This window comes from Pangasianodon hypophthalmus, chromosome 1 (genome assembly GCF_027358585.1).
Source record: "Pangasianodon hypophthalmus isolate fPanHyp1 chromosome 1, fPanHyp1.pri, whole genome shotgun sequence".
NCBI lineage: Eukaryota > Metazoa > Chordata > Actinopteri > Siluriformes > Pangasiidae > Pangasianodon > Pangasianodon hypophthalmus.
The window spans coordinates 21,173,858-21,196,649 of NC_069710.1; the positions used below are offsets into that span (position 1 = coordinate 21,173,858).

Consider the following 22,792-nt stretch of genomic DNA (forward strand, 5'->3'; position numbering starts at 1 on the left):
GTTCATTTAAATTGCATTTCCAACCCTTGTTTTCTATGCCTATTACTTTCCAGATTTGACCCTTGTTTGTTTTTGCCTGAAAATATGGTGATGAATACTGGACTTAGTTTACGCACTTGCACTTGCACTTGCATTACATTTACCCCAACTTCCTAACAAGCTGGGATATGCGAAGAAAACAATTTCACTGTGCTGTAATGCATATTTGACAAATAAAGGCTTCTTCTTCTTCTACATCCTACCTTTAATCACACATTACAATGGATAAATGTTCAAATATTACAATAGTCCTAAATTATAAATCTGGAATAAAAAAAATGTAGGGTGGTCAAAGCTTCCATGTCCATTTATGTCCTTTCCATGTCCAAATTCCATGTCCATTTGTCCATTTAAGGCTGCTTAACCAATGAATTGTTTACCCAATGTTTGCCCAAAAAGTTTAGGAACCCCTGTTCTAGGTCAACAAGCTCAGCAATCTGGTAAAACATATGTTGTGTGATGTATAAGTTCATATTACATTTGAGTATCAAAATAATTTAGAAGCAGTCATTACATAGCATTACAGTGAAATCAACAAAAATCCCAATATGCAATTGTTAATTGGACTGCAAAGCTCACACCATTTAAGGCATCAAGCTAGTTAAGGCAATATACAGGTAGCAGGGTGTTAAAAAGCACATGCAGAGTAGACAATGCAAAAAAAGCAAGTGTGTGTGTGTGTGTGTGTGTGTGCAGCAGGCTTACAGAAGCCAGTGCACCCTTCAGTCCCAGGAGCTGTGCAGAAGGAGCTGTACATGTCTCCTGCTCCATCATCTGCCTCAGTTTCTCTTTCTCTGACATCAGGGAGCCCAGAGCTGACTTCAGGCTAGTGTGCACTGGAATCACAAACACATTCAAAAATCTTGAATATATCTTACAGAATGAGTACAATCTGAGTACAATCTGCCAGGTGTGCAGTCAAATACACATTCAACTTCCTGTGTGAGTCATCTGCAAAGCTGTGGCTTGATCATGCACAATTATAAAAATCAGGAGACCACATACAGTTCTAGCCCAAGTTTCTGGGAGCAAAAAACTTTATAAATATACATAAGTATGGAAAATATACAACTGTATTTGCTTTGATCTTACTGAGGGTCAAAGCTTTATGGCTCACTATCTTAAACATTAGAATATTCTGACAGAACCTTATCAATAAAGGCCTCATATATGTTGATCATATACGTTCTCCTAAATTACTTGATTGCTTTAAATATCAATAAACAAAGTTATTTGAGTTAGGTCATATTTGAGTCATATTTGAGTCGCAGGGTGACAGATTTAAGACCTAAGATTGTGTGATTTTAAGCACAAAAAATAAACTTAACTTGGTGAATGAATAATGCAATAAGCTTTGCATAGGGCTACAAACTGCTGCCTGTGTTTTTAATTTGTGTATAAGGTCACTTTTACACTGTTGAGTCAGAGCTTTCAGAAAGCCATTACTCAGATGTAACTTAGGCCTAGACAGGACCATACATTATCCAAACTTAATGAAAAAAATACAGTTATACACATACCACAGCTTTTAACAGAATGCAATTTTGAGAAACTATATGAAATTAATTCTTAAACATACAATGATTTGCATTAAAAAAAAAATTTTAAGTGCAGGAATGCTATAATCACAATAATCAATACTGAAATTGCCTCTGTAATAATATTAGTTTTAGTTTGTATTTAATTGTGCAACATGAAGCAGATGAAGTGGATTTATAACATGGTTTTGCTGCACTGTTCATACACAGTGCACAACTGACTGTCTGATCTTTTTATATTAATTAAAGAACAAGAACAAAACATTATGTTCATAAATGAGATATTATGACTCCCCAGAAAAAAATTATAATCCAGCAGCATGAAGTGCTTCAGACGTTTAGGACCGTACCTACACAGAGCCATACTAATGAGAGCATTAACTTCTTCTGCAGCCTGCATTTACAAAGTCTTCTGGTATTAGACACTGTGCAACACAAAACAAAGAAAATCTATGCAAATGCATTTCCTCTTCCAACAGCTGTTCTCTCAGGGCTCAGACTGGAGAAGAAAACTATCAAAAGTGTGAGCACAGCAGGCGTGCTTCACTGCTCGTGAAGGAGCGTTTCACACTCGGAGTAGCTGTCACACGAGGGTAGAGGAGACCCCGGATTTACCAGAGAGAAAACTGTGACAGTGTATTTGCAATTAGCAGCTGTTATGCAATACACAGTGTGGAAGATTTCCCTGAATGAAGTCTACTGCTCTGAACACACTGTCACACAGATTAGGTTTGATTAAAGTTTGAAAAATTATACTGGCTTTTGTAATACAGAAATACTACAAATGGTTATCTGCAGCACTCACAGCTGTTGGCCACACGGCAGAAATCTTCCTGCAGTTTGGACACATCTATGGGCAAGTCGAGGGGCTCTGGATAGTTTTTCTCGATGGCCAGATCAGCAGAGGAGAGGTTGGGATTGGAGGCGTGGAGACGCACAGAACCTGAGGAGATACAGCTGGGGACCTGCAAGACGATGACATAGGAAAGGACAGCACATTAGTATAGAAAAGAATGGACCATATCTTCAAGTGACACAGTTAAAGCCAGTTGCTTGTGTTTTACAGAAACAAGAAAGTTCAGTTGTCTGCTGGAGTACAAACTGGTACTAACTTGTTTGCTGTAGTTGTGTGTTCACCAAGATAATGCTTTTCTGTTGCACCACTCTGGAGCACTTAGTTGTGAGACTGTACTGACTCTGAATATAAAACAGACCTTATCTTTTACTTACAATCTAATCCTAAAATGTATTTATTTCTTTATTAAATTTGTTTCCCTGTTATTTATTATGTGCTTACTTTTGTTGAACTCTGCAAATGACCTTGAGTCTGGTAAAGGTTCAATGTAAGAAGTATTATAATTATAAATATAATTATAATTACAACTATTACTACTACTACTCAGGTTTAAGAAATAAAAAAAGACTTCCGGAACCAAAATCAGCCCTGGCTGCTCATGTTAAAAAAAATATGTGTAAAGTTCCTGAAAGAGTTCTGAAAAGGTTCCTTGTGGTGGCCTGATTTGAAAGTGGCATGTTTCAGGTACTGAAGTTAAAAAACCCCTATGACACAATTATGGCTCTAGATGAACAGAGTGAATTAACCTTTAACATAAAACGGCTGAAAGTCTGTTTCATCTCAGCTTTTAAATCCACTTTTAGCAGTGGGAGTTTTGCAAACCTCTTGTGATTTTTAAGGCTTTTATGTCTTTTACAGAATGCACTTTCTTCATCAGAATGCATGACAAAAGCACATTCAGTGTTATTTCAGAAGAAGATGCAAGTTTTGGGAACTGCTCTCATACTGTCAAATATCGACCTTGATATTCTTAGACTAAATGGGTCTCAGAATGAACATTCCTCACACAAATAAATATATTCCCACAGATCTTATCTGGACAGTCTTGAATTAAAAAGCCACACTAATTAAATTGCTTACCAATATTTAGAATAATAAATTATAATAATAAATGGTATCCAAGATTTATTTAATAATTATTTATTATTTATTTATTATTTATGAACTGCTTTCATTGAAATATTGGTCTATTTTAAAAAAAAAAAATGAATGATATGATAAAAATTAAACTATGTGTGCATGTGTTAAACTAAGCACAAACACGAAAGCTAAAATGCATCAGTGAAAGATGCTCCGAAGTCAGACAACAGGCTAGTAAGGTTCATATAGAACTACAAAACAGATTAAAAGGAAACACATATTATGAGTTACAACACAATTTATTTTTGTCCATCTTAAAGCTGCAGACACCATGTTTTCTGACAAACATTTAAATCAGACATTTCAGGTACTAAATTTAAAAACCCCTATGATACTATTATGACTCTAGATGAACAGAGTGTATAGTCATTATCACGATATTTCTGTTATTCACAGGAACAACAGAAATACAACACCAGCCAACAAATTAGCACCAGAATCTCTAAACACTTCACAAATATTTCAATATTTCAAACACATTTAACATGTTTCAGGGCGGAGTTTTCCTTTAATCGTGAATGGATGGAGAAAAGAAAGCACAATACCTGCAGCGTTGTTTTGTTGTCCTTGCTGTAATGTTTGGAACGCCATTTCCTGGGATGCCTTTTCTCTTTTTTAGGGCTGTCATATGCAAATGCCTGCAAGTAGAGAAATTAAATAGATATTCCATTACAACAGGTTTCCATCACATTTCTTTGAGAACTAGACCATAAAATAACTAAATGGGCAAAATTAAAAGCCATGTCTGTATTACACAAAATCACTGCAGCAAAAACTAATTAGGAGAGATGAGGAAATGAATATGGAGCAACTATTTGTATTTGGAGTCTGACACATTTTACCATCATTACTAATGTAGGGCTATAGAGTGTGAAATGCCTTTTAGTGTTCCTCTGGCCTGAGTAATTTTTTCAGGCTTAAGAAAAAGCTGCAAAATGACACACTCTTTCCCAAGTCTGCATTTTTACCACTTTAAACTCTAGTATGTAATACTAATTCATTGAATTGCTGAATTGAAAAGTGTTTTATTTTGAAATGCCAAGTTAGCATGCATGGGAAATTGGTAACATGCAAATGTTTGAGTGATATTGTCTTGAAATGAAGAATTAAGTCTCAGGGGATTCACACTCACTTTCCTGCTTGTATCTCCCAAAGTAAATAAATAAGTATTTTTTAAATATTATTTTATTATATTTCAGAATAAAAAATCTTTCTAGTCCTAGTTCTAGTACATTTTGGACACTACATCATTACATTTGTCAACAGGTGATTTTTTTTTAGCATCGGAGAGCTTGATCTAAATGATTAACAAATCTAAGAGTTGATGTAAATGACTAATACATGTAAATTTTAGCAGAAGTGACACAATTTAACATCACTGTAATCTGTGTACGGTTTATATTTATCAAGGCAGTTTGTATTGTGACAGCTTCAAATAGTATTAGCATTCAAATAGTTGTGTAACATTTGAGAGATCTAACATTTAAGAGATTGGGGGTAAAGCAGCTATTAGTCAGCCTTAGCTGATGCTTTGTCCATGTTCCTTGGTTCCTTGGTGAAGAGGACACAAATGTACAATCAGTAACTAAAATGTACTGGAGTGAAGAATTTCAATCTGTGTTTCAGCTTTTACCACAGTATTTATATAGTTGTGCAGCTGCACTTTTACATGAGTGAAATGTACCTCAAAGATGTACTTTTACCACCTCTGATTATAATCACTTACTCTGTGTAACCTCCATCAGATCTCTCACACATGCATTTCAACAAGTGCCTGTGTGACTGACAAAAAAACTGTCTAAACTACTATTTTCTTCACAATCATTTGACTATTATGACTATTTTCCCCAACACTGTGTTCATCAACTGTGAACTTCCTGAAGATACTTCCTTTCCTGGTATGTCTGATTTGCACATATAGTATTTCCTGTGAAATGAAAAACAGACTCCATGCGGTTGAGGAGTGAAAAATAAGACCTGTAGCGCATTGATAGCAGGCGCAGAATAGGTGCGATGTAGAACCTCCATACTCCTCAGCAGGTGATTCAGCTCTAGCAACTGAGCTTCGCACTCAGACAGCTCTGTGGTGAGAGGGAGAGAGAGGGCGGGAGAGAGTAACAGAGAAAGAGCGAGAGGAAGGAGGGAGACAGAAGGAGAAAAACAGAAACGGGTGGGTCCATATGGCATAAAGACATGAACAAAACAAGGAAGTATTAGCAGATATGGCGCTGTCAGAGTCAGGTATAGTAAGATGTGCATGTGTGTATACATAAATACACACCTTTGGAACACCTGTCCATGTCGTCGGAGCACTGGAGCCAGGCGGCCACCTTAGCTTGACTGGTGAAGGGGATGGGCGAGTGCAGAGAAGTCTGCTTAGCAAGCGAAGCACGCTGAGTCAAAAAAACAAACACACACATAAATGTGACTGTATCCCTAAAGATACAAAATGTATAAATCTGTTGCATCTTTAATATCAGGTCACATCTACTATTGGTTATAATCTTTTATACTACAGCACTGTTGATTCTGATCAGTCAGAGGCTGGTAATCTTCTATAATAGCACTTCTGACAGTAATTCTGGCACACTTTTGGCACAGGAAATTCTTCAGAATGGAGGCCTTTGTGGCTTCTCAGTAACAGGATAAGCTGTTTGTTTTGCCTTACTAACTTCAAGAAAAAGAAAAGGAGAAGCTTCTGAGAGAAAAACTTGTTTTGTGGATATTCCACATCATATATGGCTATAAAGTACAACGTGTCATTTTTTAATTAATAAAAAAATGTAATTGTTGGCAAATTGCTGTGGTATAAAAGGAATAAAAGAGTTTGGGATGTAGAAAATTATTTGGATAATGAACCTCGGGGTCAGGCCACGTCACGCCACCCCGTCTGATTCTTTTCCTATAACAGCGTGTCCCATCATGTTTTATTCCTTACATTAAATATATTTAGCACTTCATGTATTCTTCAGAAGGCACTGCTGTGTCCTTGAAGCTCACAGTGGGATAAACCAGTGAATTTAATTACACTACACATGAGCTCTGAGAGCTTAATAATGGCTCTCAGACGCAAATGCAAACCGTGCCTGAGATCTACCTTTCTGGCAGCTTGGCTCTCGTTGAAGCTAGGAGAGGAGGTGGCGGGGAAGTGAGAGCTGAAGAGTGGTTTCTCAGGAGGCAGCATGGCGATCTCATTCTGCCTGTACAGCCGGTGGTGACGCAGCTTACTGACCCATTCATCAAACAGCTCCTGAGACTTGATCTGTGAAAACAGAGACCATAGTCAGAAACTCCACACACATTTCTCAGATCGGCACCTCAAGAGAATTTCTGGACATGTTCTGTCTTAGCACATTTTGATTTTTTTTCTTTGTTTATTATATAATGCATGTATTTTCACAATATGATGTTTCCTGCTAAACAGTCAAATCTCGAAAGATTACCATCAGCCAGCATGCCCAGTGTTACACACAAAATTACATTATACATATTCTTTTTGCCTTACATTAGGAATTCCCTTAGATCTGTATTGCCAGGTTAAAAGGTTTAAAATTGACAGGACCCAAAGGGCCCCTGAAATCAAAATTGGTGCTTCAAAATTCAGAGCTTTTTGTGGTATTATGAACACCAATATGAGAATATATCTCAAAAAATGGTTTTAATTTTATACTTCGTCACTTCTGAGGAAAATTACCAAAAAGATTTTTTTGAGGATGTGGTGTATCTCAAACGCTATTGGCTGCTGTCTAAGTGGCATGCTATCACTTTGACTTCCTGTCTAAGGAATCATATCACAGCTGATAAGTGATTTCAGAGGCACAGTAAGTAAAATAAGCATGGTAGATAGGTAGAATAAGTACAATAAGCATGTTTTACTTTTCATCATATAGTAATCTCTGCTTACTGTCAATTTCTGTATATCTCACCTGGGTTTTATAAAGTAAATTATAGATATAGTCTCTTGAAACCACAAGAAAGTCTCAGTATTCACTTGTCTCCACATGTTGTCTCTGAGCTGGGGCCTGTTCACTACATTTCTTACTGATGCTTACCTTTAGATGGTAGATGTTCTCCTCTGCATCCAGATCAATACACTTGGACTTCTTCTTTATGGCCATGACAGACAGACCCACATCAATGCGGCCATGAAGCTTGCCCTTCTCGATCTTTAAATACAGCAGGATTATCCGGTTAACCATTAATCCACACAATAGTCTGATACTACAAAATAATCTCTGGTATGTAAGATTGCAGTCTGAGTATACAGGTTTGTGGATTTAAAGGAGTATTCCAGCATTCTTCAACCTAATGTGCATCCACTGGCTCTGATGTGTATGTGCAATTACCACAGACAGGAATTTGGACACATTTTCTAGCACTGAGAAAAGTATTTTACTTGAAACTCACTTATAGTGAAGGCCTAAGGGCACCTGCTGACTTCCGTCAATAAAAATTTCAAATACACAGCTATGTAATGAAAACTCAACAGAAATAACACTTTATTTACAAATACCTTTGACAGAAAAATTCATGAAAGCATGCTAGAGAAATATATGTTGCGCATAATCGTTTATTGATTCCCCTAACGGCTGAATTTAGGGTTTCATTATAAATGAAAGTTTTGAGTAAACTGTTGTTTTGTGCCATTTTCAGTACAGAGAAATGTGTAGAAATTATTGTCTGTGGTAACCACTGACACACTACAGATGTAATAGATAGTTGTGCATTTTTAGGGTAAAAAATGCAGGAGTATTCCTTAAATCACTAGACTGGCTCTCTATCAGAGTGAACGTAAAGGCTGAGATCAAATCTAACTGTAGTTAAAAGCTGAAAAGAGCATGTTTAAGCCCTGTCAGTAACAAGACGCTGGTGGAGGAGGAGGTGGAACCCCCACCTGCTGCAAACAATAGAGAGCGGGGGAATGACAGGGAATGTGTGTGAGCAAGGGCTATTGGTGATGATGCATATGCAAAGTGACACATGAATGATGGATATTCTTTATACTCACATCCACTGCGCACTTAGCATACTTCAGAATTCCCTTATCCAAGAAGAAGTATCTCTGTACACAGAAAGAGAGAGAGAAGGCATGAGAGAGGGTGAGACATATGAAAGCTCAGGTCAGTTTTAGAGTCTAAGGGATAGATCTATTCTTTAAGGTTTGTGTTATATTGCTTAATATTTATATTAGAATTTCTGCCTCCCTCTCTTGGTTTTTATGCATGGCTAAGGGTGCGAAAAAATGGAAATAAATGTGTTGAAGATCCTCATCACTTGATTACCTAGCAACAGTGAAAAAACCCCAAAAATTCTCCACATTCAATCTTGACACAGCCTACAAGGCTGAGCTAATTATAATTACTCAGAACAGCTTTTCCACAACAAGCTATTAAATACAACCAAAGATTTCCAATTCTGAAACACCTGAATCACCTGCCATCCACCCACACAAATTCAATCACACAAAGACAAAGCAAGCAAATAGGATTTTATAGTCTGCGCTGTAAAGCTTGTCCAATGCTGTGTATTATTTAGGTTATTCTTGTGTATGTAATCAGCTAATGCATCACCCATCCGCTGTTAGAAGCATCCAGTAAGCACACATCTGAATGTATGTGTGTGCGATGTCAGTACACAAAACAATCATTTATCAAGTGGCACAATCGGTTAAAACCCATTGTTGAAGGGCTGTTGATTTAGTGAGGACAAGTGAGTGAAAGTGACCGCTACATGGAACAGTAGGAGATTTTGCACACACACTGACCTTGTGCCAGCCTTTCATGGGCCATTTTCTTCTCTTCAGCATGAAGCCCTCCTGTCTCTCAGGTGGCTGAACATTCCCTAAACCACCACGCAGCCCCTCCACAATCTCCCAGCTGTCCTGTACACAAACAAAGCAGAATCACATAAAGAAATCAGCCTTGATTAATGTTAGGTGCATGCCATTCACAGTAGATAATGCCTTTCTTAAGATATCTTACAATAATCCTGGGAAAAATATTAGGATGTCCTACGTGTCCACAAAAATTGACAAATGAAATGCAGCTATTTGCTACTTAATATATCATCACCTGCATTCATACATTAATTGATCCTGAAATCTAATCAGATTTATATTTATTTAAGTCATAAAAAGAAAAATGCCATTGTTACCACAAGTACAAGTTTATTTAATGTTTAATTGTTTCGTTAATGTTTAATTAGCGAAACCTCCTTTATTGGCAGTAACCTTAATGAAACACTTTCTGTTGCAGTCTTGCATAGTTTCAAGCAGGTATTTTGGACAATTTCTCCAAGTTCTTTTCTAGAGATTTTTCAGGTCATGTATATTTTTAGAACCTCTTGCTTGATCTGTTTCAGACCTTACCACAGCATCTCAAAGGAACTGATGTCAGGACTTTGTTTTTCTATTTGAAAATGTATTGTGCATTTCGTCTAGTCGAGCCACTCTGTTGTTGTGTTACTCCTGTGGTTTGGATGGCAGTCGTGTTGCATCACCCTGATCACAGACAGATGCCATGACATTCTGCTGCACATTTTCCCAATACAATTTTTATTCACTGGTGTTAGTGATTGCAGGCTGTTTGTAGACTACTTCCTCCACCATGCTGGGATAATTTTTGGTGTACTTGCTTCTTTTACAGGATTATGCTAATAAAAGGGTAGCACAGTGGTGCAGTGGGTAGTGCTGCCACCTGATAGCTCCAGGGTCCCTGGTTCGATCCTTCTTTATTGTCTGTGTGGTGGTTTGCATGCCCTCACTGTGTCCACATGGGTTTCCTCTGGGTTCTCAGGTTTCATCCCACCTTCCAAGCCAGTGGGTGGACTGGCTAGGCTAAATTCCCCCTACATGTTAACGTGTGTGTGAATGGCACTGTGCGATGGATTGACATCTCATGCAAGGTGTAGTCTCGAGGTGAGAATACACAATAAAGTGGTTACTGAAGATGACAGAATGAATGCATGAATGATCATAAATATACACTCACTGAGCACTTTATTAGGAACACCTGTACACCTAATCAATCATGCAATTATCTAATCAGTTAATCATGTGGCAGCAGTACAAGGCATAAAATTATGCAGATTACGGCCAGCAGCTTTGGATACTGTTCACATCAACCATCAGAAAATGTGATCTCAGTGATTTTGACCATGTCATGGTTGTTGGTGCCAGATGAGTTGGTTTGAGTATTTCTCTAACTGCTGATCTCCTGGGATTTTCATGCAACACAACAGTCTCTAGAGTTTACTCAGAATGGTGCAATAAAGAAAACACATCCAGTGAGCGGCAGTTCTGCGGACAGAACTGTTATTGCACCATTCTGAGTAAACTCTAGAGACTGTTTTGCATGAAAATTCCAGGAGATCAGCAGTTATAGAAATACTCAAACCAGCCCATCTGGCAATGACAGAGGTTAACGGAGAATGGCCAGATTGGTTCAAGCTGACAGAAAGGCTACAGTAACTCAGAATCGGAGATTTGCAGCATGGAAGAGCTTAATTACCTTAACTATCACCTTTGGGTTCTTTGTCAACGGTTTGAGGAGTCTATATTCTAGTGAGCCTTCCACTTCTGAGCATTATGGGGCTCACTCACAGGGGAAGTTACAACTGCGCTTATCTGCCAGACTGTGGGCTAATGGAGGCTCTGATCTTCAGAAATTGTATTGTCCAAAGCACCTTAATGGCAAAAAATGTCACTGAACACCAAACAGAATTGCTTTTGCTTTGAATCTTGGGGATCAGCTTTCAACTACAATAACTCGATTTCTCCACATTCAGCAGTGATGGCCATTATCTAACTGGGTGAGATTACCGTCTTCATTTCTGTGATAAAAACTCTGTGATCATAGCCTGTGTAAGAGAATGGTGCCAATCAACTGATCTGTGAAACATGTTTCTGCTTAGGAGTAATGAGCTTTATAAATGCAGCTCAAGCATGAGCTTAGAGATTCTAGTCTCATATTCAAGACAGCCTATCCTGCTTTTTCTAAGCTCAATCAAGGATGCATAGGCATACACTCACTTCTACACACACGTACACAACCACATAGATACAAATGGGAGAAATCAGAAATTCAAAAATTGAGGCTACTGGCTCTCCAGTTCTACTAGACTATAAAGTATTATACTGTATATTATTTTATACTAAACATTTAGAAATACAGAACACACTATTTAACTAATTATTTGACCAAAATTGATACAAGAGCCATGTAAGACTTTTCCATTAAGCCGACAAACTCCCAGGACCTGACAATCAATCAATCATTCCTCTATCTTAGTAACTACACTCATACATTTCCTATTAGTTTTAAAGTACTTACTGAATAATTCAATGGAATTTAACATGCTTTAAGACGAATAACTAAAATAAGATAAATAAAATAATCAAAATTTTAAGAAGTTTAATACAAAATTGTTATGGATATTTATTGTTATTGCTTTTTAGACTAATTCAGTGGATGTTTCAATATCATATATTTCCCTCACACTGTCATCTGACTGGCAGAGCCAGGGCTTGAGAGTGCTTGAGATAAGTTATCTGATGCCAGGTGCTTTTACTCTCCATTACTGGTACAGTATAAAAGGTGAAGTTTTCAGGTTATAATAGTGTTCTACAACAATCATTTACTTTCAAATGCTCCACAGAAAATCAGAGTGTGTGTATTTTGGCAGGTTTGTTTGGCACAAAAGGTTTTGGTCTTTTGTGTACATTGTCCCTTCCTGCACCACACCAGTGCTGCCCATAGGGAAGAAAAGTCAACCCAGTAGCTGCCTGTCTTCATCTGGTGTATCATATATGGCTGACAGAGGAGGTCAGACTCCAAACAACATGAATTCAGTTTAGAATTTATCTAATACACTGTACGGTGCAGCATGAAACAAAACAGGATTTCCCACATAGTTGATTATCTTGGACAATTAAAAAACTTGAATGCTGCAGATTTAAAGTAATTAGCAAGATGTAATTGATGGTTTGTCGTCCAATGTCTTTTGGATGCTAACTTTGTTATCTAGCTCAGCTACAATTTAGCAAATTTAACAAGCCATCCATCAATAAGTGAAATATCTATTATAGATGCTAAAGTTACAACTTGTTGGTATAAAAAGCATGTAGGAATGCGTTTTCATAAATTAACTAGCTACATGAAACAGCTCGGTATCAAGCAGGGAGGGAGTCTGCTAATGGTTTACGCAGTTTAATTCCCTGAGGTGGTATCACAAACTGATCTCTGGCACTAAAAGTTAGCTAGCTAAATATAATCTCAAATGGTTTATTATCTCAAATATGTATAGGCTGTATGCCATGGCAAAATGATCAGTAACTGGTATTCAATATATTTATCTACAACTGAAACCTACCACTAGTTTGTTACTCAAAATGCCATTCATTTACATTTACATTTATGGCATTTGGCAGACGCCCTTATCCAGAGCGACTTACAATAGTGCTTTGAAGTCTATCAAAAATACATTCTGATATTGGCTCGGTAGGTCACAAACTAGGAATACCATCAGTCCAAAACTCAGTTGGGGAGGTTTTTTTTTTTTTTTGTGAAAGTGCTAATTTAAGTATTTTATGAAGAGGTAAAATTCATTCATTCATCTTCAGTAATTGCTTTATCTTGGTCAGGGTCTTGGTGGATCCATCTATCTTGGGAATACAGGGCACAAGGTGGGAATACACCCTGGATAGGACACCAGTCCATTGCTGGAACCCATTCACATACACATGCATACAATGGAGCATAGCCAATCCCCCTAGCACCATGTTTTTGGGAGATGGGAGGAAAACAGAGAATGTGGGGAAAACCCAGGCAGACACAGAGAGAATGCGCACAGAAATGCAACAGAGACAGCAAACCAAGCTCGGGATCAAACCAGGGACTCTGGAGCTGTGAGAGAACAATGCTGTACCACTTTGCTGCATATTTAAAACATCAATTGATAAACTTCAACACCTCACAAGACACCTCTGAAGGTAAGTCATAGTGTTTTTAAATTATTCCTACATTCGTTCATCTACACTAGGTGTTTCTCCAGTCATGGTACCACTCCCTCTGCCAAAAAGATCGACACCAGTGATTACACCGCTTCCTTTTCTGTCCTTATTGCCAAATCTGCCCCCATTGCTCAGCAGATATAACGCATTTGCTGCTTAAGGTTACCGTAAACAGGACATCTAATTCTGTGCTAAAATACAGTGTTAACACACTTAAGTAAAAGTAATGCTAGATCTTATACCTTGACGCTACTCAACACTGTAGATAGCAGCTTTTGTTTTCAACAGCTTTCACTTCCACACATGAGCAACTCCTTGTTTATATTCAGAGTTTAGTCTGTCCTTGCAATTCATACTGAGAGGAAATAGAGGTTGTGGCTGTGCGGGAAGGAGATGAGGTCACTGTGTTCATTCCCATTTTTATTCACCTTGTCAGTGATTGGCGTCAAAATTACAAACTGCTCCTCAAGAAATTTTTTATAATCTGGGAAATAAAGGGCAGATAATTTTTCTTCCCTAAGCGAATTATGGGGATGGAAAATAGCAAAATATCACAGTCACACATAAAGAATTGGTTTAGATTAAAAGTACTTATCTTCTGTATACAAACCTAGCTAAATATTAGTTGTGCTTTTATACAAGGGAACAATCAGTGTATATACAGTCTAAATTGCTTTCAGTTTTCAGTCAGAATATAACACACACACTGATACTCACCTGTCGGCTGTCATGTTTGGAGGAGGTGCTGCTGTTGCTGCGAGATGGAGAGGAGATCTTTTGGGACATGGTGGAGCTCTTCTCTTCTGAGCTCATCCCCCACAATCACACACAATGTGGGGGAAGAAAGAGAGAGAGAGGGTGAGGAAGTGAAGGAGACTCAGCTGTGGACCTCCATGTAGCTATGCCTACTGGAAAAGTGCGGCTTGGTCCAGGTGTAACACTTTGAAGAGAGAGAGGGAAAGAGAGAGAGAGAACTGGGTTATGCTCAGTGATGAATTAATCACTGCACACTGTAGCTGTCCACTTCAATATCATATTCAGAATTAGCACTAAGATTCTAAAAGCATAGCAAAAGCGTGAAGTAACCGTAATGACCTTTTTTCGTTTCAATTCAATTTGATTCATAAGGCATTGCCATGACTCCCTATACGCTATTATCTTAAAAGCTAGGAATTAGTGTGTGCCTGTGTGAGTGTGAAAATGAGTTGGTTCATATACAGAAGGCCAAACCTCCATTGTTTTCATTATGGACTTTTGCATGACCTTTTGACACTTGTTTCATCTGTGTAACATCATTTACTCCCAGTCATTCATCGTCAAACTCTCTCTTTCTCTGTCTCGTCTATCCTCTTAACATAGCATCAAATACTGTTCAACCTTGTCTTGGTGTTTGCAGCCTTCCCCTTAGCTCTTTTCTTCCTTTAGAGCACTCAATCTCACTCACTCACCCTCTCTGTATCTCTGCACCTCAAGGTTAATTAGATTAGGACCTCTGACTCACAGGGCACTGCCACTTAACTTCCACCACATATGAAAGAAGTATACACACACACACACACACATAAACCATAGAACAGAACACCATTACTGCCATTGGCATCATCAACAAAAAGTGGAAGCAATTCAGCCCTAAATATCAAGATTTAATGGCATACAGAAAAAAAATCAGGGTCACAAGATCAGCATGAATCAATACTTGGAATGCTAATCCCATTGCAAACATTTCCTCATTATTAAACCTTGCTGTGCCACATTTCTGTACAACACAGGGTTTTTTTTCAGTTTTATGCCTGGTTGATGCTGAAAGCCTGAATACAAAAGCGAAGTGAAGAAATTCTGTGAGTAAAGCCTCGCAATAAATCTAGCACATCCCCTACAAGTAACCGCTTAGCTGTTCATGGTTATCTTTAAAAACCAACCTGATCAGTGAATAGCAGGTTCACAATGACAGCCATGTTAATAATAGATTTGCATATGCAGTACAATTAAATATTCTAGATGCAGAATTGCACTGAACCCACACTGAAGACACTATATATACTGAAGAACCCACACTACAGACATCAATTTCAGGCAACATTTCAATCCACCTCAGTGCCATGAGACGCACAACTCACACATTTTTAAACACTTCCCAGATAGCTGACTCACTGATTGTTAGAATGTCTTCAAAAATTTAGCTGCTATGATTCATATCACGCCTATACTGTCTTCACTGGAATCCTGAAAAATAAAATTAACCAAAGAGCCTGATCCCTTAGGCTGATCATAATTACAGCCTCACTTTATATATGCACATGCCCTGGATTTATGACCGTAGTGTGTGATAAAAATCATGATACAAGACAAACATCACATCAGTTTATCACATCATTTTATAGGATTGAAAATTAAAAGAAAAAAAATCAGTCATCCCATGTTAATTAATGGCAATCCAAGTTTTACCACAGAGGGAGCTCTGGCTGACAAGAGACGTAAACGACTGCTTAGGGTCCTGCAGCCTCCAGGATGCCCTAACAAATGATGCCTATGATGAATGTTAAAGCTTGAAACAGTTCCAGTGAGTGAAAAAATGTCTGGCTGATTCATCATGGTTATGTCTCGAATCTATACATACGACATATTACTACATACAGTAGTATGTGAAAATAATAGGCTGTGCTATCTCTGGTGTACCAGTATCAGTATTCACAGTGGTGTACTATTTAGACATATTATTCAGTGCAGAGGTTTAATGTAAAAGAGTAATGTATGTTTTTTTAAACTCCATTTTCTCCCAATTTGTTCATACACCACTTCCCACCCATTAGCTAGCCCTCCCCTGTCACACGACAGCTAGCAACCAGGGTCAGTGAAAGCTAGCATGTGTTCCCTTAGAGACATGAAGCCAACTACTGTTTCTGAAAATCTACCAGAAATAGTAGACCATCCAGGTGCCTTTGGGATACTCATTTCAGTACACTATGATTTGGGATGCATTAATTCTAATCTCGGATACTATTTAGGACGGATAGTAGGTGAATTGGGATGCAGCAACAGATTCCCCCTTCACATCATGGTTCCCATGGCGACAAACACCATGCAGTTATGTTTGTGTTCATTACTGTTATTGTCCTGTCTCCACCCTCCATCTTGTCATTGGTGTCTTTCCCAATTGTGTGGACCTGTATTGTACTAGTACTTGATTACACTGTTGTGTTTGGGAAACTTGGCAAAGTCATAATATTATTTTCCTGTTAAGACCCAGCCTTTGGTTACTGTGTTTCCTGTTGTTGTTGCACTTCCTGGTTTTTACCTGTGCATTTTTTCCAGATTTCTGATGATAAATTATCCCGTTTTACTGTTATCTACATGTATTCTGACCTCCACTACAGACTCCGAAGACAATTATGGAAAATCCCCTAAGAAACCCACACTGATTACACACACTTGCGTTGTACTTATCTTTCCTGCATATTACACCTCAAAGAGACATCTCACCAGGAATTAGCAAGATACTAATTTATACAATTTACATGAGCTTTTCTTTTGATAGTTATTGCTAATGTAACAAATTCAGCAAGATCCTGCCCAGAGAACATAGCAGACCTGAGTGCATTTGCACCGGGTTTTTTATTGCTTATTAACCACGTGGATAAGCAGTTTAAAAAAAAAACAACTTTCTAGCTCACTCAACATCTCTGTAGTGCTGAATTCATTTGTAGGCTGTCACAACCACTCACTGATTACTGCACAGCCTAAGACACTGGGGGGAGAGGACATGTAAAAAATGGGTTAGCTGCGGTTCAGGTGTGCGCTTCAGCTATTATCCTTGTGGCGCTTCCAGAAATCTGTGCTAAACACAACCCCACCTGTGACATTTACTCTCTGATCATAGAGTTGGCTTCAACAGATTTCAAAATAACTGGCTTTATTGTTTTATATATATATATATATATATAAGATTTAATATGTTACTATTGTTAAATAAACACTGGGGATGTTCCATTTTCTCTGGAGCTATTTTTCTGTTGATTTTGCCTGATGATGTATTGAGTTGTATAGAGTTGCAAAAGAGGCATAAAATACAGAGGTCTGTTTTTATTTATTTTTTTCAATTAGAAACTATGCAGGATTTAAACGCTTGTACTCAAAGGTGTTGCATGCAAGTATTAGTGTTGTTTAGTCAGTGACTATACAAAGAAATATTTCAAATAATCAATGAGGAATTCTTAGAAAAATAAATCAGACATCCCATTACCTGTTGTTAATTAAATACTTAAACAGGAGATAGTGCATTTGATGGGTTCTCATTATTTAGGGTGCCGAGAAGGCTAGAGCCGGCCTGGATAGAGGAGACATGCAGACAGTTGCATGCCAGCAGGGGTGACTAATATGGATAAACCCCTATGTTTCCAAATATAATAAGAGATCAGCATAAGGTTTTGGCATCCGTATCAGATTATTTGCTGTTAACAATTGTTTTAAAGTGGATTACTTTGGACTTTTGTGGAACCAAGTCCACAAATGGTCAGACGATAAGTACACAGAGTGTTATGAAGAGGTGATTTCTCTACTCTACACTACCATCCTTTTTCCCCTAAGTACACAGTAGATCGACTAAAAGCACACTGTCCACCCAAGATACAATTTACACAAAAGGACAGATGACAGCACCGTCATCTCAAGGCTTATACTGAATGTGTTTCATATGGGGCTTATTAACACATTAAACACCAGCGACAGTGTTCCACGATTAGCATCTGATGATTATGCATGCAGTCATCCAGGTGGACATTCTGCTCTGAGGTTCATTTGCTTTTCCGGAGTGTGCCGGCAGGTTGCCTTTCATCCGAGATGAGCCTTGGTAGCCAGCATGGAGGCAATTTTTTTGAAATCCTGTCAAAGCATGTGCAGACCTGTAGCTTCCTAAACCACACACTGAGCGATGTGGGACTCGGCTAATTACAGCACGGGCATGAAGCCTCTTTAAGTAGCAGCAGTGACTGAGCTCTTCCGCTGAACAGACTCCAGGCTGTGTGTAAACGACACTTGCCACTTCTTAACTCCCCACCTCATCAGAGCGCCTCTTTAGAAGCCAGCAGAGAGCAGCTGCCTCTTTGTGTCTGGTCAATCATTTATTCATTCACTTTCCACGCACATATACACACAGACGCACATAGAGAGTGACGCATAACCCACACACACCCATCCATGGCCATGTATCGCTTTTGTTTGAAACGTAAAACTGTGCTAAATTAGCACTGAGTCATGTCTTGGGCATTATGGTAAAGATGGTAAAAAATAAATAATAATGTATTGTTTCACTTGTAACAATACTCCAGGAAAAGCTCGAATTTGAATAGACTATGTGAGAAATAACCAGGGTAGAAATATTAAACCATTCCAGAGATTAAGTGTAAAGCTTGACAATCTCACAGCCGGTGCAGATGAAAGATTTATACAGGCTCAAGGCAAATCTGACTCATCATCAGGACCTCCAGTACAGGCCATTAATTATACACACAGACATGACAACAGAGCAATACTCATTCTTTCCCTCCGGCGCTCACACATTCACACTATATTTCTACTAAACCTTCTTGACAAAACGGGATGGCACAAATAAAAACAATATACATGTGTGTCCAATACCATGAAAAGGAGAAAATTAGTTTGAATCCAGATTTTCAGTGCAAAAGAAAAGAACAGCACCAGTAAAAAAAAAAAAAAAGGCTTTGAAACACAGTCAGAGCTTGACAGTATAAATGGCCTATAATTTGATGTAATATAGCTGAAAGAATGGACTGAGGTAACAAACATCCTATTAAAGGTTAAACACAGATTGAGTGGAGTGGAGAACGTGCTGCTGAAATGGTTCCACAGGTCATGGCTCTCATCTTTTCTACATCAGTGGAGACCTGAACCCCTCACTGTCCTCCCACGCAACAGAGACACCGGTGTAATTACAAACTCAGCTAAAGGTGACAGCTCTGTTTGCGTCTGTCACTCTGTAATTCAACCTTTCCATCCATCACAGTCAGCAGGTAGGGTTTGTGTCTTTTCACAAACGGAAGCACTATGCAAACCATTCTAAAAATAACTGGCACAAAGCCGTGACTAAACAGTAGCGGGAGCGGCAGCGGGATGAACACAGGAGGAGCTAGTACAATGTTCCGGGGATTAGAGCGATGTCAAAGAGTCGCTGTTAAAACAAGCCTCCCCATTAAGGGTTTGAATCAAATTCTATTTTAAATTCTCCCATTTTAGGAGTTTTCAGAATTTTTACACTTCTGATTTTTACATTTTCACATTCTATTATATTAAAAGGTTTTTGTCGTGTCTTTACATGTGTACATAATGCTGTTCCAAGGCAAAAAAAATGGAAATGATCTGACCTGATCTCTGATTCATTCAGCCCACGCAGGGTCACAATGATGACTTTCTCAGTTTTTGTTTTGATGTCTTTCATTTACATGTTGAAAGCTTTCTTATGTACCAGGAAAAAAAAACATAACCACTATATTTGCATGTGTGGGGCCATCTTTATGAGCTAGATATAACAATAATAGTTTTATTACGCACTAGTCAAATTTACTGTCACTGCACCAAACATAGTTACAACATAAGCCTGTAAATGAAACAGATACATCGCAAAACATAGTTCTAACATAACCACATGGAGTACGTGTTTACGACAGAACACAGAGAACAGTGTCTAGAATATAATTATAGACCAATTCAATGATATTATTAATCTTATTGATAAACCATTTTTCTTTATATATACACCATTCATATTTACACATTAAACATAATGAGAACAACTGATACAAGAATCTTATATCTTGTGCTATAATATCAATGAAGTCAGAAACTGAAAAAAGACAGAAAGTGAAAAATGATTTCAGATGTTAGCATACCATAAACTAGCAAACATTTATTGATGGTCAAATTTCAAAGAATAATCTGCAGATATATGAGTAATATCACTTGTCATCGTACAGTAAAATTTACTTCCTATCACAATTTTGGGCAAAATGTTTGCACAGAAACGATGCTTTCAAATGAATTCTGTGTAATCTTCCATAATTCAATGAAAACAGAAACCATAAGGCCAACACACACACACACACACACACACACACACATACACAAACACACAATTACTGATGAATAATCATATTTCACAGCATTTCTTAATATTGCATAAGAGTGACTGAGATTTTTGTAACAGATGGACCAGATGGATGGATATTTTAATTTTTATATTTAGAATGTGTGATTGTTGGAACACAGACTTCTTCAATGATCAACATCAAAACATGTCTGTCAGCACTATAAAATTTGATCTGGCTATTAACTGTCATACATAATTGAAACTAAATTGTTAATGATTTGATTGTCTTTTCTGTTGATTTTATGCCACATTTATAATATAGGCAGGACAGTAGTGTAATAATGTAGCTACACAGCCATTTATCAGACACCGAGCATATGAGCACATTTACTTCTAAGTTATATAGAAGCAAATTTGCCTTTGCCATTGCATGTCTAAGTTCGTCTTTAAAAAATGCAAAGAGGAGACTTGGAGCAAATAAGTTAAATATGTAAAATCTGCTAGTAAAATACACAAACCGGTTAGTGGACAGCAAACAATGTATGCCAGCAAAAACTATGCAAATAACATCTGTACTATTCTGCACTAATGCACTGTCATCTACAACACTAAATATTATTGCCTTCCATAACAAAGCATAGGTAACAATAGTTAATAGAATGAGGATTAGAATATGATTTGGTAGTGATCTGATTACATCAAGAAATTAATTATGCATAAATGTTGTGTTTGCTGACTACTACTCAGGTGGCAGAGATGGCTATAGTTGCAGGTAAGTGCTTTATTTAAAAAAAAAAAACAGCAGGCAAACAGATCCAAACCCATACACAATAGCTTGGTCAAAAAACAGACAAGGGTCAGGCGATGAACAAACAGACTTGGGTAGATAAAACCAGATTCCAAAAACTAGAGAACATACAGAAAACAGAATGTCATGCATGGAAATTACAAGGCTTGGCATGTCGGCAGTGAAACACCGGATGATACTTCACATCCTGAGTGTTCATGACTGGGATTTATAGTGTGTGTGTGTGTGTGTGTGTGTGTGTGTGTGTGTATGGGAGTATGTGAGCATGTGTGATTGAGTCGAGGTGCAAACAGTCAATAATCAGGTGACGTGGAGCATGTGTGTTGGGAGGTGCGGTCTGTGGCGACCATGTTTGTAGGCTGCAATGCATTCTGTGAATTGGAGTTCAACATCTCCTCAAATAATCAATCTAAATAATTGCAATATGGTGATTATGTTATAATTATAACACTTCACAAAAACAGCCAGATAACACTGCTTCACCTCACTCTTATTAATTTTGATGTAGAATTAGGTAGAGAACATCGATACACCACGCCACCCTATTAAGGGGTGTTAAATACAGAACAGGGCCGTGTGTAAAGAAACAGGGCAAAAAAAAGTGGAAAAGCACAAGAGAGGCAGTGCAATTTTCATTAGCTCTCTCTCTTAAAGAATTAGGTACTGGATAATCAGAGGGATGAGACAGGCCACAGTAATTGCCAACATCACAGGGCAAAATCTACCACACTAACGAGCATGTGAACAAGCAGGAGCTTGTTAGCTTATCAGTTGCAATGGTGAGATAGTAGTCTGCTGCTTGCAAACACAAAGTGGTAATAGAGCAAAATGAATGAAATACACTTACATAATCAACTGCCTCAGAGTGTCTGTACACTGAGATTGAAGATTCAGTTTCCTTATTTGTTTAAGCAAATGGCCCATGGCTCTCAGATCTGCCTACCTATGCCACTGGAACAGTGTTGCAGTTTAGAGACTAACCTGCTAAAGATCTAATGCTGTGAACAGTAACATGCTTGTTAGCAGGAGTTTCCGCAGGTTGTTGCCCCTCTATAAAAACAGACTATGTTTCTCTTCCTCGTCACAATCAGAGTCCTGTGCTCCTCACTACAGTATTCTCACTGTTAGTAAGAGTTCATTAGGTGGGTTCCAACCATGTTCATAAAATGTGTGTTAGGGGATTAAATTCTTTTAGGGGAATTTATCAGTCATTATGAGTCATTAGACTGTTCTAAATAATTTTATGACCTTCCTTTAAGAAACAGAAGGAGCTGAAAATTGCTCACTGGAAAATCTTGACAGA

The 22,792-nt window shown here is 38.0% G+C and overlaps 1 protein-coding gene across 3 annotated transcripts in view; it reads right to left on the reverse strand.

Annotated features, from left to right (window-relative positions):
• The window catches only part of osbpl3b (oxysterol binding protein-like 3b), a 58,315-nt gene that overhangs the window by 15,587 nt on the left and 19,936 nt on the right, over window positions 1–22,792 (reverse strand). For all 3 annotated transcript variants that reach the window (XM_053234232.1, XM_026939837.3, XM_026939835.3), the window contains 10 exons: window positions 14,300–14,522; window positions 9,338–9,454; window positions 8,582–8,635; window positions 7,626–7,739; window positions 6,671–6,835; window positions 5,855–5,966; window positions 5,551–5,654; window positions 4,119–4,211; window positions 2,383–2,542; window positions 745–875 (listed from right to left, as the gene is read on the reverse strand). In XM_053234232.1, coding sequence (XP_053090207.1) covers window positions 745–875; window positions 2,383–2,542; window positions 4,119–4,211; window positions 5,551–5,654; window positions 5,855–5,966; window positions 6,671–6,835; window positions 7,626–7,739; window positions 8,582–8,635; window positions 9,338–9,454; window positions 14,300–14,395 — 1,146 coding nt within the window. In that variant the 5' untranslated portion in view covers window positions 14,396–14,522. The remainder of the gene's footprint in view (window positions 1–744; window positions 876–2,382; window positions 2,543–4,118; window positions 4,212–5,550; window positions 5,655–5,854; window positions 5,967–6,670; window positions 6,836–7,625; window positions 7,740–8,581; window positions 8,636–9,337; window positions 9,455–14,299; window positions 14,523–22,792) is intronic.